Source organism: Capra hircus, chromosome 29 (assembly GCF_001704415.2).
Source record: "Capra hircus breed San Clemente chromosome 29, ASM170441v1, whole genome shotgun sequence".
NCBI lineage: Eukaryota > Metazoa > Chordata > Mammalia > Artiodactyla > Bovidae > Capra > Capra hircus.
The window spans coordinates 9,058,972-9,071,603 of NC_030836.1; the positions used below are offsets into that span (position 1 = coordinate 9,058,972).

At 39.5% G+C, this 12,632-nt stretch overlaps 1 protein-coding gene across 1 annotated transcript in view; it reads right to left on the reverse strand.

The window, feature by feature from the left end:
* The window catches only part of CCDC83 (coiled-coil domain containing 83), a 46,986-nt gene continuing 42,613 nt past the window's right edge, over nt 8,260-12,632 (reverse strand). The window contains exons 9-10 of the mRNA XM_018042816.1: nt 12,412-12,620; nt 8,260-8,421 (exon numbers count right to left, since the gene is read on the reverse strand). Of these exons, the coding sequence (XP_017898305.1) occupies nt 8,260-8,421; nt 12,412-12,620 (371 nt within the window). The remainder of the gene's footprint in view (nt 8,422-12,411; nt 12,621-12,632) is intronic.

The following is a 12,632-nucleotide window of genomic DNA, read 5'->3' on the forward strand; positions in this document are numbered from 1 at the left end:
CAAGCATGGATCAAGCAGGCCTTTAACAAACAGCCCTTTATTGCCACAAAAATCCCCTGATCTCCCTGACCCTGAATTGCTCCAATGTCCAACTCTAGGACTCAGAAACCAAAATGTTACCACTGACCCACAATGTGGAATGCCCTCCCTCCAAAATACTCAGAAGAATTTTGGAACTGGGTTTACTACTTATCCCTACAAGTCTGATTAAATCATCAGATCCAGGGTATGACTTCTTGGAAACCTCACATCAGGGAGCCTCTAAGTCCCTCTCCAGACACCCTGAAACCAGTTCCCTGCTAAAACTGAGCTCCTCTGCTGAATTTCTGGTTATCAGCTCTGTCCAAAATGATTGTGTACTCCTTTTCTCATTCTGCACTTGTTCTCCCTCAAGACAGAGGGGTTTCGAAGAAAAGGGGAGACTGTAATTGAGCAGGGTCCTATGAGGCCTTCCCATGACAGACCCTTCCTATGTCTTCCACCTACATCTTGTCTGTAGAAAAACTAGCCTCCTAGGCCCTCCCAGAGTCCCAAAGAGCACAGGGAAGTGAGAAAGCGCAGAAACAAAGGAAAACAGTCAAGCAAGACGAAATAATAACTGCTCAGGCGTTAAACAAAGTCATGGAACTTTAGCTCCTCTCAAGGGCCATAGATAATATTCTGAGCCACATTTTTGAGCTGTTTGGCCGGTACTGAAAGTCCTCCCAGATGGAAGAAGTTAACTGCATGTTGACCACAAGCATGTAGAACCCAGACAGGCTGGAACCAGAAGGTGGATAATGTTGATTCCCAATCACCATCCCAACAACCCATCAGAAGAATGCCCACAGGCTGGTCACAAACCCTGCAACCCTGTCCCTCACCCTCTCTTTTAAAACCTTTCCTGAAAGCTATCAGGGAATTTGAGTCTCTTGAGCGTTGGCTGCCCATCTTCTTGTTTGGCCCTGTACTTCACTTCATCACAGCCCAGTGTTAGCTGATTGGCTTTACTGCACCAAGGTAAGCGGACCCAAATTTGGTTTAGTAACAACCTCAGGACAGAGGGAGCCCCTTGCTGCAAGCGTTCAGGGCCCAGCGGTCATCAGAGCTTTGTCAGTGCGTTCCAGCATGTGATGGATCAGACACAGGCACTCTCTCTGCACCTTGGGCGGATATGCTGCAACTGGCCGGCGTCTTGAGCCTTCCTCCCAGAGACTGCTATTAAACGTCAGTTATCATTTCAACTGCCATGCGTTGCGCTTTTACTGTGTGCAGGGTACAGGCACTCTCCGTAGTCCTTGAATCAATCCTACAATACAGGAATTAGGTTCCATGTAATACGATGAGGAAACCAGGCTTGAAAGAAGTGAAGGTGACTACTCAAGGTTCAAGGCAGCCAGCCTGGTTCCATACTCCACTGTCTCTTCACACCTTCTTAATTTCTTCAAACTTATCTCATTCCTGGGCCACAAGAAGTAGCTTCTCAGCCTGTTGCTAAAGCTGCCACCACCCAGTCCCTACTTCCCCAATCTTGAAAGGCAACTTAGAAAACTCACATGCTTGTTTACTCTGAAACCTACGAAAAATTCTCCAAAACTCATCTTGTTTCTTTTCCAAACCTACTGCTGTAGGTGTTAAAAATGGAATAGTTTGAGTTAAACACAAGCACCCAACCACCTACAATATCCTGTTCTGCCATCTTCCGCTTTCCTTTCTTCATTCTCTGCGGTTAGAGTTCAAGAGTGAGAGCAGGTTGTACCAACCCAGAGAGGCTCCTTTGCCTGTCAGACACTTTTACTGGATGATGAATAACTTGAGGAAAGGGGCAATTTTATTTTGCCTCCCTAATGTCCTATGCAGGAATTTCCTTGGTGGCTCAGTGGCAAAGTATCTGCCTGCAATGAGGGAGACACGGGTTTGATCCCTGAGTTGGGAAGATCCCTTGGCGAAGAGAATGGCAACCCACTCCAGTATTCCTGCCTGGAGAATTCCAAGGACAGAGGAGCCTGGCGGGCTACAGTCCATGGGGTCGCAAAGAGTCAAACATGACTGCGCAACTAACATTTCACTTTCTTTCACTAATGTCCTATACACACAGTGCCTGGATGCAGGGCTCATTTAATAAATGTCTTGTTGAATAGTTAAGAGTGATAGGAATTCACAACTTTATTGAGATTTGCTTTGTAATGTAGTCATCTAAGAAAGCTACCACATTAAGCTGTGAAGAATCTGGGTTGTTAGGAAGATCCAGATGTGTTTTTAGAGATACCACTATCTGCAAAGTCTAAACAGATACACAAAAATGATATTAACAGAATAAAATAACATTCTTCCCTTTCTTTTTCCAAAGAATGTCTTTTCTACTCTGGCATCTTGGCAGCAAACAGGCGTTTTAGTCATTTGATGTTTTCTTCTGATTCAAATTCACATTGTGAAGGAGAAGCTGCCACAGCTAAGAAATTAATGCTGGAATCCTACCATGTTATGCCTGGCTTGTCTTAATAATCTCATGGTCTGAACTTTCCAAGTGTGAGAGAAAAACAACGTCAGTTTCTGCTGACCTGAAACCAGTGAGCTGTCACACAGGCTATATTTGTTAGTTACCGGAAGCGCTTTGGTTTGTCCCAGGGGAAGGTCAGTCAGTTTTTTTTTTTTTTCCTCCTCCAGAAATGTAAAGATAAATCTTATCTATAAAAAGTGTACCTTTTTTTCACAAAAAGAAAATTGGCAAGTTCACTCCATATTGTTATTAACTTTTTCAAGGACATCTCTGTTTCTCTTGACCTTTCAAAGACTGTCCTAACAAAGAATTCTGTCTTCCTGTCAGGAAACTCTTGCTGCCATTCACTCTGTCAGTTCATGAAATAGATTGGAATATGGTTATTTAGGGGGTCCCTTTTTTAAAAAATCTTTTTGAATTATACAACATATCAATCTAGCACACAAATCTTAAGTGTCTTGCATGATGAATGTTTGCAAAGTGAACACATCCATGTTAACTGCCATTCATTAAAATGAGCAGAAAACTCCTTTATGTACCTTTTCATCATTCTTCACCACAGAAGTAACCTCTCTTCTGTCATCAAGGTTAGCATGCTTGTCCTGTTTTTGAATGTTGTGTAAATGAAGTCATACTGGATATGCTCTTTGCTATCTGCCTTCTTTCACTACGATGTTATGTCTATGAGATTGATCTCTATATTAATAGCTACATATGGAAGTTTATTCTTTCACTGCTATTTACTCAACTGAGTGAATATAGCACAATTTACTTACATCTCCTACTGCTAATAGTCATTTGGGTTGTTTCAAGTTTTTGGCAATTATCAGTAAAGCTGTTAGGAACGTTCTTTTTCATGTCTCCTGGTAAGCATAAGCACTTGTTCCTGTTCCATGTTACGGTAAGAGTGAAATTGCTGGATTGTAATGTGTGTGTATGTGTGTTTGTATGTGTATGTATATATATACACACACATATGTGTTCTTCCAAGGTGTTCGTGCCAGCTTATGCTCCTATCACAAACTGGGCGGTCGCAGTGCTCAATGGTGTTCGACTCTTTGCCACGCTGTGGACTGTGGCCCACCTGGCTCCTCTGTCTGTGGGATTCTTCAGGCAAGAATCCTGGAGTGGGTCGCCATGCCCTCCTCCAGGGGATCTTCCCGACCCAGGGATCAAACCCACGTCTTCTGCATCTCCTGCACTGGCAGGCGGATTCTTTGCCACTGAGCCACCTGGGAAGCATCGGTAACTATGAGGAGTTCACATCTGTACCCTTATCAATATTTACTCATTTCAACTTTAGTAAAATTTAGTAAAATTTTCGCCATTCTAGTGGGTGTGTAATATTGTGGTTTTAATTTGCTTTTCCCTCATTACTAATCGTGTTAATCTCCTTTTTAGTTATTTAGATATATACTCTTCTGTGAAGTGTCTGTTCAAGTCTTTTTTTTTATTGATTTGTACAAGTTCTTTATATATTTTGGATATGATTTTTTTGTTAGATATATGTATAGGAAATATATTCTCCCAGTATGTGGCTTGCCTTTTGACTCTTAACAGTGCCATTTAATGAAAAAGATATTTTTTAATATTTATTTTTAATTGAAATATAATTGCTTTACAGAATTTTGTTGTTTCCTGTCAAACATCAACATGAATTGACCATAGGTAAAAATTGTATAATAAAATGCAATTTATCAATCTTTTTATGATGAGTTATTTTCTATTATGACTTCTATTTTTCCCAGGAGGGTGGTTGATTTAGGGAACAGTAGGCTTGGTGGGACCCTTCGGAACATTGCTAAATCCACGTATACCCATGTACCAATGTCATTTAACATTTCAAGCATAGGTTTTGTGGATCCATTGGATGTGCACAGGGGGACATGAAGATATTCTTTTATTTTCTACTAAAAGCTTTATTGTTTTACCTTCCATATTTAGGTCTCTGGTCCACTTTGAGCTGATTTTTACTTACGGCAGGAGGTAAGAGTTAAGGTTTATTTTTTGCCATACAGTTGCCTCAGCATCATTTATTATTAATATTAAAAAGACCACACCCCCTAACTGAATTGTAGTGGTATCTTTGCAGAAATCAAGTGACTATAAATGTGTGGACTTGTTTCTAGTTCCACTGGACTTATTCTTCATCCTTGGACCCCTGGGGTGCTGTCTTAACTAATGAAATGTTATATGAGGTCTTGCAATTTGGTTCTGTTAAGTGCTAGAGTTTGTTGCTTTTCTTCAAGATCGTCTTGGCTAATGTAGGTCTTTTGCCATGTTATAAATTTCCATAATAATGTCAGAAACAACTTGTTAACTTCTATAAAAAATGCTTTAATTTTGATCTGGATTCACTGAGTCTACAGATCAAGTTGGAAAGAACAGGCTTCTTAACTATTTTGAATCTTCCACTTCATGATAATCATGTATATATTTATTCCATTTAAGTCTTTTATCTCAACAACATTTGTCTTCAGTATAGAAATTTGGCTTATATTTCATTACAAGAATTCCTTGATATTTGATGTTTTGATGCTATTGTATTTTATTGTTGCCAATTGTTTGTTGCTAGTATAAAGAAATACATTAGATCTCTACTGACCTTGTATGCTGTGACCTTGCTAAACTCACTTGTAAATTCTACTAGTTTGTAAAATACTTTGCATTATCTATATACAAAACTTGATATCTGTAAGTAAGATAATTTGCTTCTTTATTTCTAATCTCTATATTTTTAATTTCTTTTTCTTGCCTTTTATTGGATGGGTTAGAACACTTTAGTGTTCTAGTCAACACTGTTGAATACAAGCATGATGATGGATATATATGTCTTATTCCTGACCTCAGTAGGAAAATGTTTAATATTTCACTATTAAGTACAATATTAGCTCTAGGTGTTTATTTAAAAAGATACTCCTTGTTTGCTAAGAGCTTTATCATATTGCTATAAATTTTTATCACAGTATTGAATTTTAGCAAATGCTGTACCTACTAAGATGATCATATGAGCTACCACCTATGTTCTGTTCATTATACCCTTAATTTTTTTGTTTTGAGACAACTGTAGATTCACATGCAATTGTAGAAAATAATACAAACAGATCACACAGGCTTTTTCTCCATTTTTCCTCAAAATAAGCTTTTTTTTCAAAATTTAGTACAATGTAACAACCAAGAGACTGACATTGATCTTGTTCATGTTTCCACTCTGATTTTTGAATATTAAGTCAACCTTGCTTTCTTTATTCATGAAATATTATTTATTGTTATATATTGCTAGATTCAATAAACTAATATTTTTTGAATGATTTTGCATCTATATTCATGAGAGATATTGGCCTTTAATTTTCTTTTCCTGAAATGATATTACCAGCTTTTGATATTAGGATTATAGTGACCTCATAGAGTACTTTGGAAGTGTTTCTTTTTTCTCTGTTCTCTGAAAGATTTTATGTATGTTTGATATTATGTCTTTCTGAAATGTTTGGGGAAATTCACCAGTAAAGCAAGCCAGCTGGCTTTGAAAAAATTTAAAATATAGATTTGATTTGTTAAAACAGATCAAGGCCTACTCAGAATTTTTATTTCATCCTGTTTTTCAAGAAATGTTTCCATTTAATATAAATTGTCAAATTTATTGGGGAAGTTTTTTTTCCCCCTTAATTTCTTCTTGACTTTTTAATCATGTCTGTAATCCTATAGTGATGTCTCTTTTTTTTTTCATTTATTTTCTCTCTTTTTTGGCTAGTCTTACTGGTGGTTATCACTTTTAATTAACCCTTTTGGCTTTATTGATTTTCTCTTTTATACATCTACTTTCTATATAATTAATTTCTGCCCTTTATTTCCTTTCTTCTACTTTCTTTAGGCTTATTTTTGCTGCTTTCTTTTTTAAGATTTTTGAAAAGGAACAGATGATTGAACTTTCAACCTTTCTTATTTTTAATATATAAACATAAGCTCCGGGAGTTGGTGATAGACAGGGAAGCCTGGCGAGCTGCAGTCCATGGGGTCACAAAGAGTCAGACGTGACCAAGCGACTGAACTAAACTGAACTAAGGTTATAAATTTCCCTTTAAACAACATTTACCTGGAGTTACAAATTTTGATGTCATATTTTTCATTATAATGAAAAGTATTTTTCCTTGTGATTTCTTCTTTCACCTATAGCTTTTTCAGAAGTATCTTGCTTACTTGAAAATTATAGTTTTTTGTTATTGTTGTTGTGTTAGTTATTTTCTGCTGTGGTCAGAGAACTGTTCACGCCTTTCAGCTTTTTGAATATTTGTTGCCACTTTTTATGGCCCAGGATACAGTCTATTTTTGTAAATATTTTGTGTACATTTGAAAAATATGTGTATTCTACAGTTGTTCACCTTTTTAAATCCTTCATGATTTGGGTATTTTTTATTTTGTTTTGTTTTTGTCTATTAGTTACTGAGAGAGGTATGATAAGATCTTCAAGCTTGACTTGGAATTTGTTTCTGCCTTTTTTGGTTTTTTATTTTGGTAAAATATACATAGCATAAGGTTTACCATATTGCTTTTTAGTTTGGTAAATTTGGCTTTATATATTTTGAGATTATGTTATTATTTAGAATTGTTATGTCATCCTGATGAATTAATCTGCTTATTATCATGACATATTTTGCTTCATTTTCTCTTTTTCTTAACACTTCTTACCTTAAAGTCTACTTTAATAGTTTGGTCATACCGCCTTCCTTTTGGTTAATGTTTGGTCAGTCTATCTGTGACAGCCTTATATTTAAAATGTGTTCCTTGTAAAAAGCTTTACAAGCAGAAGTAGCTTTAAAATGAAATGCCAGTGTCAAATTCAGGTACAGTCAGAGTGTCCTTGCCTTGTGGTACCAATAACAGGGAAGTAACAAGGGCCTTGGAGGGGGCCTCAGAACCAGATCTGATACCGCTGACGGGAGACGGACCCCCCTATTTCCAATCCTTTTTCCCGTATGTTTTTCTTTGGCTGCACTGGCCTTGGTTTCTGGCTTTTCTTGGCTGGGGGCTGCTCTCGCTGCGGTGTGCTGGGCTTCTCGCTGCAGTGTCTTCTTGTGGCCGAGCACTGGCTCAGGCGCACGAGCTTCAGTAGTTTGGGTCCAGGGCTCGAGAGTGCAGGCTCAGTAGTTGTGGCACACGGGCCCAGTTGCTCTGCAGCCTGTGGGATCCTCCCCGGCCAAGCACTGAACTTGTGTCCCCAGCATTGCGAGGCGGATTCTTAACCACTGGACTACCAGGGAAGCCCTGGACCTCCCTACTGATGGACTATTTCTGCAAAACAAACTACCACCCTCAAATGGGTTTATAAAATGTGTCATATTCATTATAAATCATGTCAGGGTAAAGAAGAGTGGACTTGAGTTGTGGACTGGCTATCATCCAGCACCCTCTGGGTGGGAAAGATGTATAGTCAGTGCTATGCAAGCCTCTGAATTTTCCTCAGAAAATTTCTAAATGAACTATTTCATATGGGTATCCTAGATCAATCGGTAAAGGTCTAAGTGGTAAGCACCCTAGGGGACCATCTTGGTCCACTGTTATGCTCCTGAACACTTGAAATATGAAGTGTACTTTCATTTTTGTCTCTCAGGCCATGCAAGTAAATGAATAGCTGGATACTCAGAATTTTGATTTTAATTGTAATTATGACCTTTAGAAATATTCACTGCTTTAAAAATGGACCAAAGTGTAAATAAAATGGGCAACTGATACACCTCAGTTCCCAAAAGAAACGTACAGGAAATTGTTTTCACTTTTCAGTTTTAGAGAAAAGATTTCATCATTTTATACGTGATATGGCTTTCTGGGCTCCTGACATCTTCATAGAATTTGACTGGAGTTTCCTTCTCTTGGAAGTGGATGGTCATTTTCTTGCTCTCCACAGTCATGAGCTTCACTTCCAGGGGGCCCAGGTTTACATAATCCTGTGGTGAACAGACACAGAGGAGACAGGAGAGGTTATTTAGCAAGTTACCAGCCTTTGGCGGTCAGGTTTTATCTATTATTGTTGGCCTTTATCTGGCAGATTACATTGTGTCCTAATTGTCTGAATGCTGTATAACATGTGAAAAATAAGAGCTACTGTAAATAAAAAACTCAGTAAACGTATACACCCACTGGGTCATGGTAGGCAAGATCCCCCAAAGAGCAGGCAGCAAGGCTATACAAGGCTTGTGTCTTGGGGACTTGGGCAGTGGGTCGGGGTGGCAGGGTGGGGGGAGTTGGGAGGCATCAATAGAGTAGGGAGATATATCCTCTACAAGCTCTTTAATCGGTAAAATAAAGTATTGGCTGCATTTATATAGCCCTCTGCTGGCCAGGATATAACCACAGCAGAGTTTTCTATATTATTCACAATCAAAGGGACAGATCTGCTAACATCTCCGACAATGAATATCTTAATACTGAGCAAATCCATATGAGTTTTACACATTTCACAGGATCTACTGTAGGTATAAAGCTTACCACATTCTGCCAAACTAAATACAGTTTAACATATCAACAAACAGAATGGGAAGTCTAATTGATATGAAATTCCACAGCTAACCCCAAACTGGGTTGAAACAGCTCCAGCCCTGTTCAATGTGTGCCTTCCTTTCGAAAGCTTCTCCAAGTCATACCTCCTCCTTTTGAACTCCTTCAACACTTCAGCAAACCTTTCCCAAGTGCCCACTGTGTGCCAGGATGTGTACCAAGTGCTGGGGCACAAGACTGGTCACGGAGACAGAGGTATACATTCCCCCTGAACAGTAGTCAGCGATTGTCTTATCTGCTTTCTACTAGCAACATGTGATTTAGAGTAGGGCCTGCCACACGGGCATCTTGAGACTATACTTCTTCCTGTTCTCCCCTTTAAATTCTCAAGCATCTAACAAGTACTTGGCATGTTGTGAGGTTATCAATAGACATTTATAAGAATTTAGGAGAATCAAAGAATGGAAAAGGAAGGCAATGTTTTGTTGCTCAAAAATGCATATAACTGTATTTAACTTTTAAAATACACAATTCTAGAGCTGCAATAAATGCATGAGAGAAGAAAAGCAAATTAGTGGAAATGTACCATATATTTCAGAACCGTCTAGAGCAGGATTCTGAAGTGAAACCCCATATTAGTCTGCTTGAGCTGCTACAGCAAAATACCACAGGCTGACCGACTGAAACAGCAGGACTTTATTTCTCACAGTCCTGGAGGCTGGAAGTCCAAGGTCAGGGGGCCAGCATGATTGGGTTCCAGTGAGAGCCCCTTTGCAGATGGCTGCCTTCTCACAGTGTCTCACAAAGCAAAACCTCTTCTTATAAGGTCACAGTCCTATCAAATTAGGACCTTTATGACCTCATATAACCTTAATTACCTCCTAAAGCCCCCATCTCCAGATACAGTCACAATAGGAGTTAGGGCTTTCAACATATGAATTGGAGTGGGGGGCAGGAACACAGTTAAGTCCATAGCAATACAATACCATTTTCACCACATCAAGAACTTCCATGGAAAGTAAGAAGGTCTTAGAACAGAACATAAGCAAAACATTCCCTGACATAAACTGTACCAGTGTTTTCTTAGGTCAGTCTCCCAGGGCCATAGAAATAAAGATGAAAATAAACAAATGGGACTTCAACTTACAGGCTTCTGCACAGCAAAGGAAGCCATAAACAAAACAAACAGCCTGCAGATGGGAGAAAGTATTTGCAAATGATGTGACTGACAGGGGCCTAATTTGCAAAATATACAAACAGCTCATACAACACGACAACAAAAAAAAGAGACAACCCAATCAAAGAGTAGGCAGAAGACCCAAAGAGACATTTCTCCAAAGAAGAAATACAGATGGTCGATGGACACACGAAAAGATGCCCAACAATGCGAACCGTCAGAGAAATGCAAATCAAAACTATAACAAGGTACCACCTCATACCAGTCAGAATGGCCATCGTTTAAAAGTCTACAGAGAGCTAATGCTGGAGAAGGTGTGGAGAAAAGGGAACCCTCCTACACTGTTGGTAGGAATGCGAGTTGGTGCAGCCAATGTGGAATCTAGTAGGGAGGTTCCCCAGAAAACGAAAAATAGAATTATCATGTGATTCAGCAAATCCCACTCCTGGGCATATATCCAGACAAAACTATAATTCAGAAAGATACATGCACCCCTATGTTCATAGCAGCAATATTCACAATAGTGGAAGACACGGAATCAGCCTAAATGTCCATTAGCAGAGAAACAGATACGGGAGATATGGTACATGTATACAACGGAATACTACTCAGCCGTGAAAAAGAAAAATAATCCCATTTGCAGCAACACAGATGCGACTAGAGATTATCATGTTAACACTAAGTGAAGTAAGTCAGAAAGAGAAAGGCAAGTACCATATGATGTCACTTATACATGGAATCTAAAATATGACCCAAATGAACCTCCCTATGAAACAGAAACAAAACAAAATCAGGGACGCAGAGAATAAACCGGTGCCTGCCACGGGGGTGAGGGGTGGCAGAGAGGGTAGGAAGGGGAGTTTGGGGTTAGCACATGCAAATTGGTATGTATGTATAGAATGAATAAAGAACACGGTCCTACTGTATAGCAAAGGGAACTATATTAATATCCTGTGGTAAGCCATAATGGAAAAGAACGTAGCTATATCAGCCACATTATTGTACAGCAGCAGTGAACGCAATGTTGTAATTCAACTTTGCTTAAATAAAACATGAATTTAGAGAAATAAATAAATTCAATGGATAAAGGCAAAAATAAAAGTAAAAAGGTCTTTCACTCAACCAAATGGTGTGGAATTTTGGAATTTTGTAGGCAATTGTCCCCTAGCGTGAGGTCACTGTAACATGCCAGGTGTTCTGGTACCAAGATACCCGCGTGGGTGTTTGAGTGCTATAGAGTCTGCAACCTTAGTCTTTAAATTGTCATTTGATGGTAGCAGGACTGAGTTGTACTTAGTTAAAATGAGTCAGTTTCTGCTGCTTTCTAAATCACTCTTTCTCCTATCAGACTTTAAGTTCTAGGAAAAATTTTAAGGTTATTGGTAGTACCAAGAAGGAAAACAGCAAGAGGTGGATATGAAAGTGGCTGGAAGGTACCAAGAAGGTTTTAAAATTAAAAGGCTTGATAATCCAGGTCTTGCCTAATGGTGTTATGTGGCCATTTGTACTTTCCAAAGATGGTCACACTGATACACATGTCCTACCCCATGCTTTTCTTAAAATACGATGCTGACCACCTTCTTTCAAGATGCAGGAGCTATGTTATTTCCCTTCGGGCGGAAATTTGTAGCTACACCAACAGATTAGAAAATGATGGACTTGCTGGCCTAAGATTTCCACGCCATAGGAAACATTTGGTCTCTGGGACTGATGGCTTGGGAGAAGCCAGATACCAGAAGAAAGGGACAATAAAGGAGACCCGTGTCTGTGAGGAGACCCGTGTGGAGAGGAACTGAGGCCCCAGCTCCGCCAGCGTCACCTGGCCAGCCAGGTTGGTGAGCCTCCTCAGAGGTGGATCTCCCTGCCCAAACCCAGCCTTCAGCCAGCATGCGGGTGTGCCTGCTACGGAACTCAGGTGAAGACGGTCCACGGAAGACCTGGCCAAATTCCTAACCAACAGAAGCTTGAAAAAGAATAAATGGTTATTGTTGTAGGCCACTAAGTCTTAAGGTAATTTATCACATAGCCCCAGATGTACTGCCTTATACCATATACTGGTAATGGAGTTCTATCCATACATAGACGTAGCGAGCCGGGCAAAGGGAAGAGTGAAAATAGTATCTAGCAACAGGCGTGAATGGCAGGCCGCTTTTAGTAATAACTTGCAAATAGAAAATTTCAGTATATTTTCGGTTAATTTTCTCCACTAATTAATAAAACAACATTTTCTCTAGCAGTGAAGATGCCTTCTCATGAATCTTACCTTGAAATCCTGCTCATCCTCATACAGTAAGTATTTCATATCAGAGGCCCCAAACTCTATGCTTGAACTCTCTTCTTCATCTATCTTCAGAAGCTGGCCGAGTCTGCTGTCCTTGTGACTAAGATGAAAACCACTGCTCCCAAATGAGATGCTTGACACGTCTCTGCTTTTTATGTCTATAGCTTGTGAGTCTGACTTTTCTGGGATGACTGCGAAGAAAT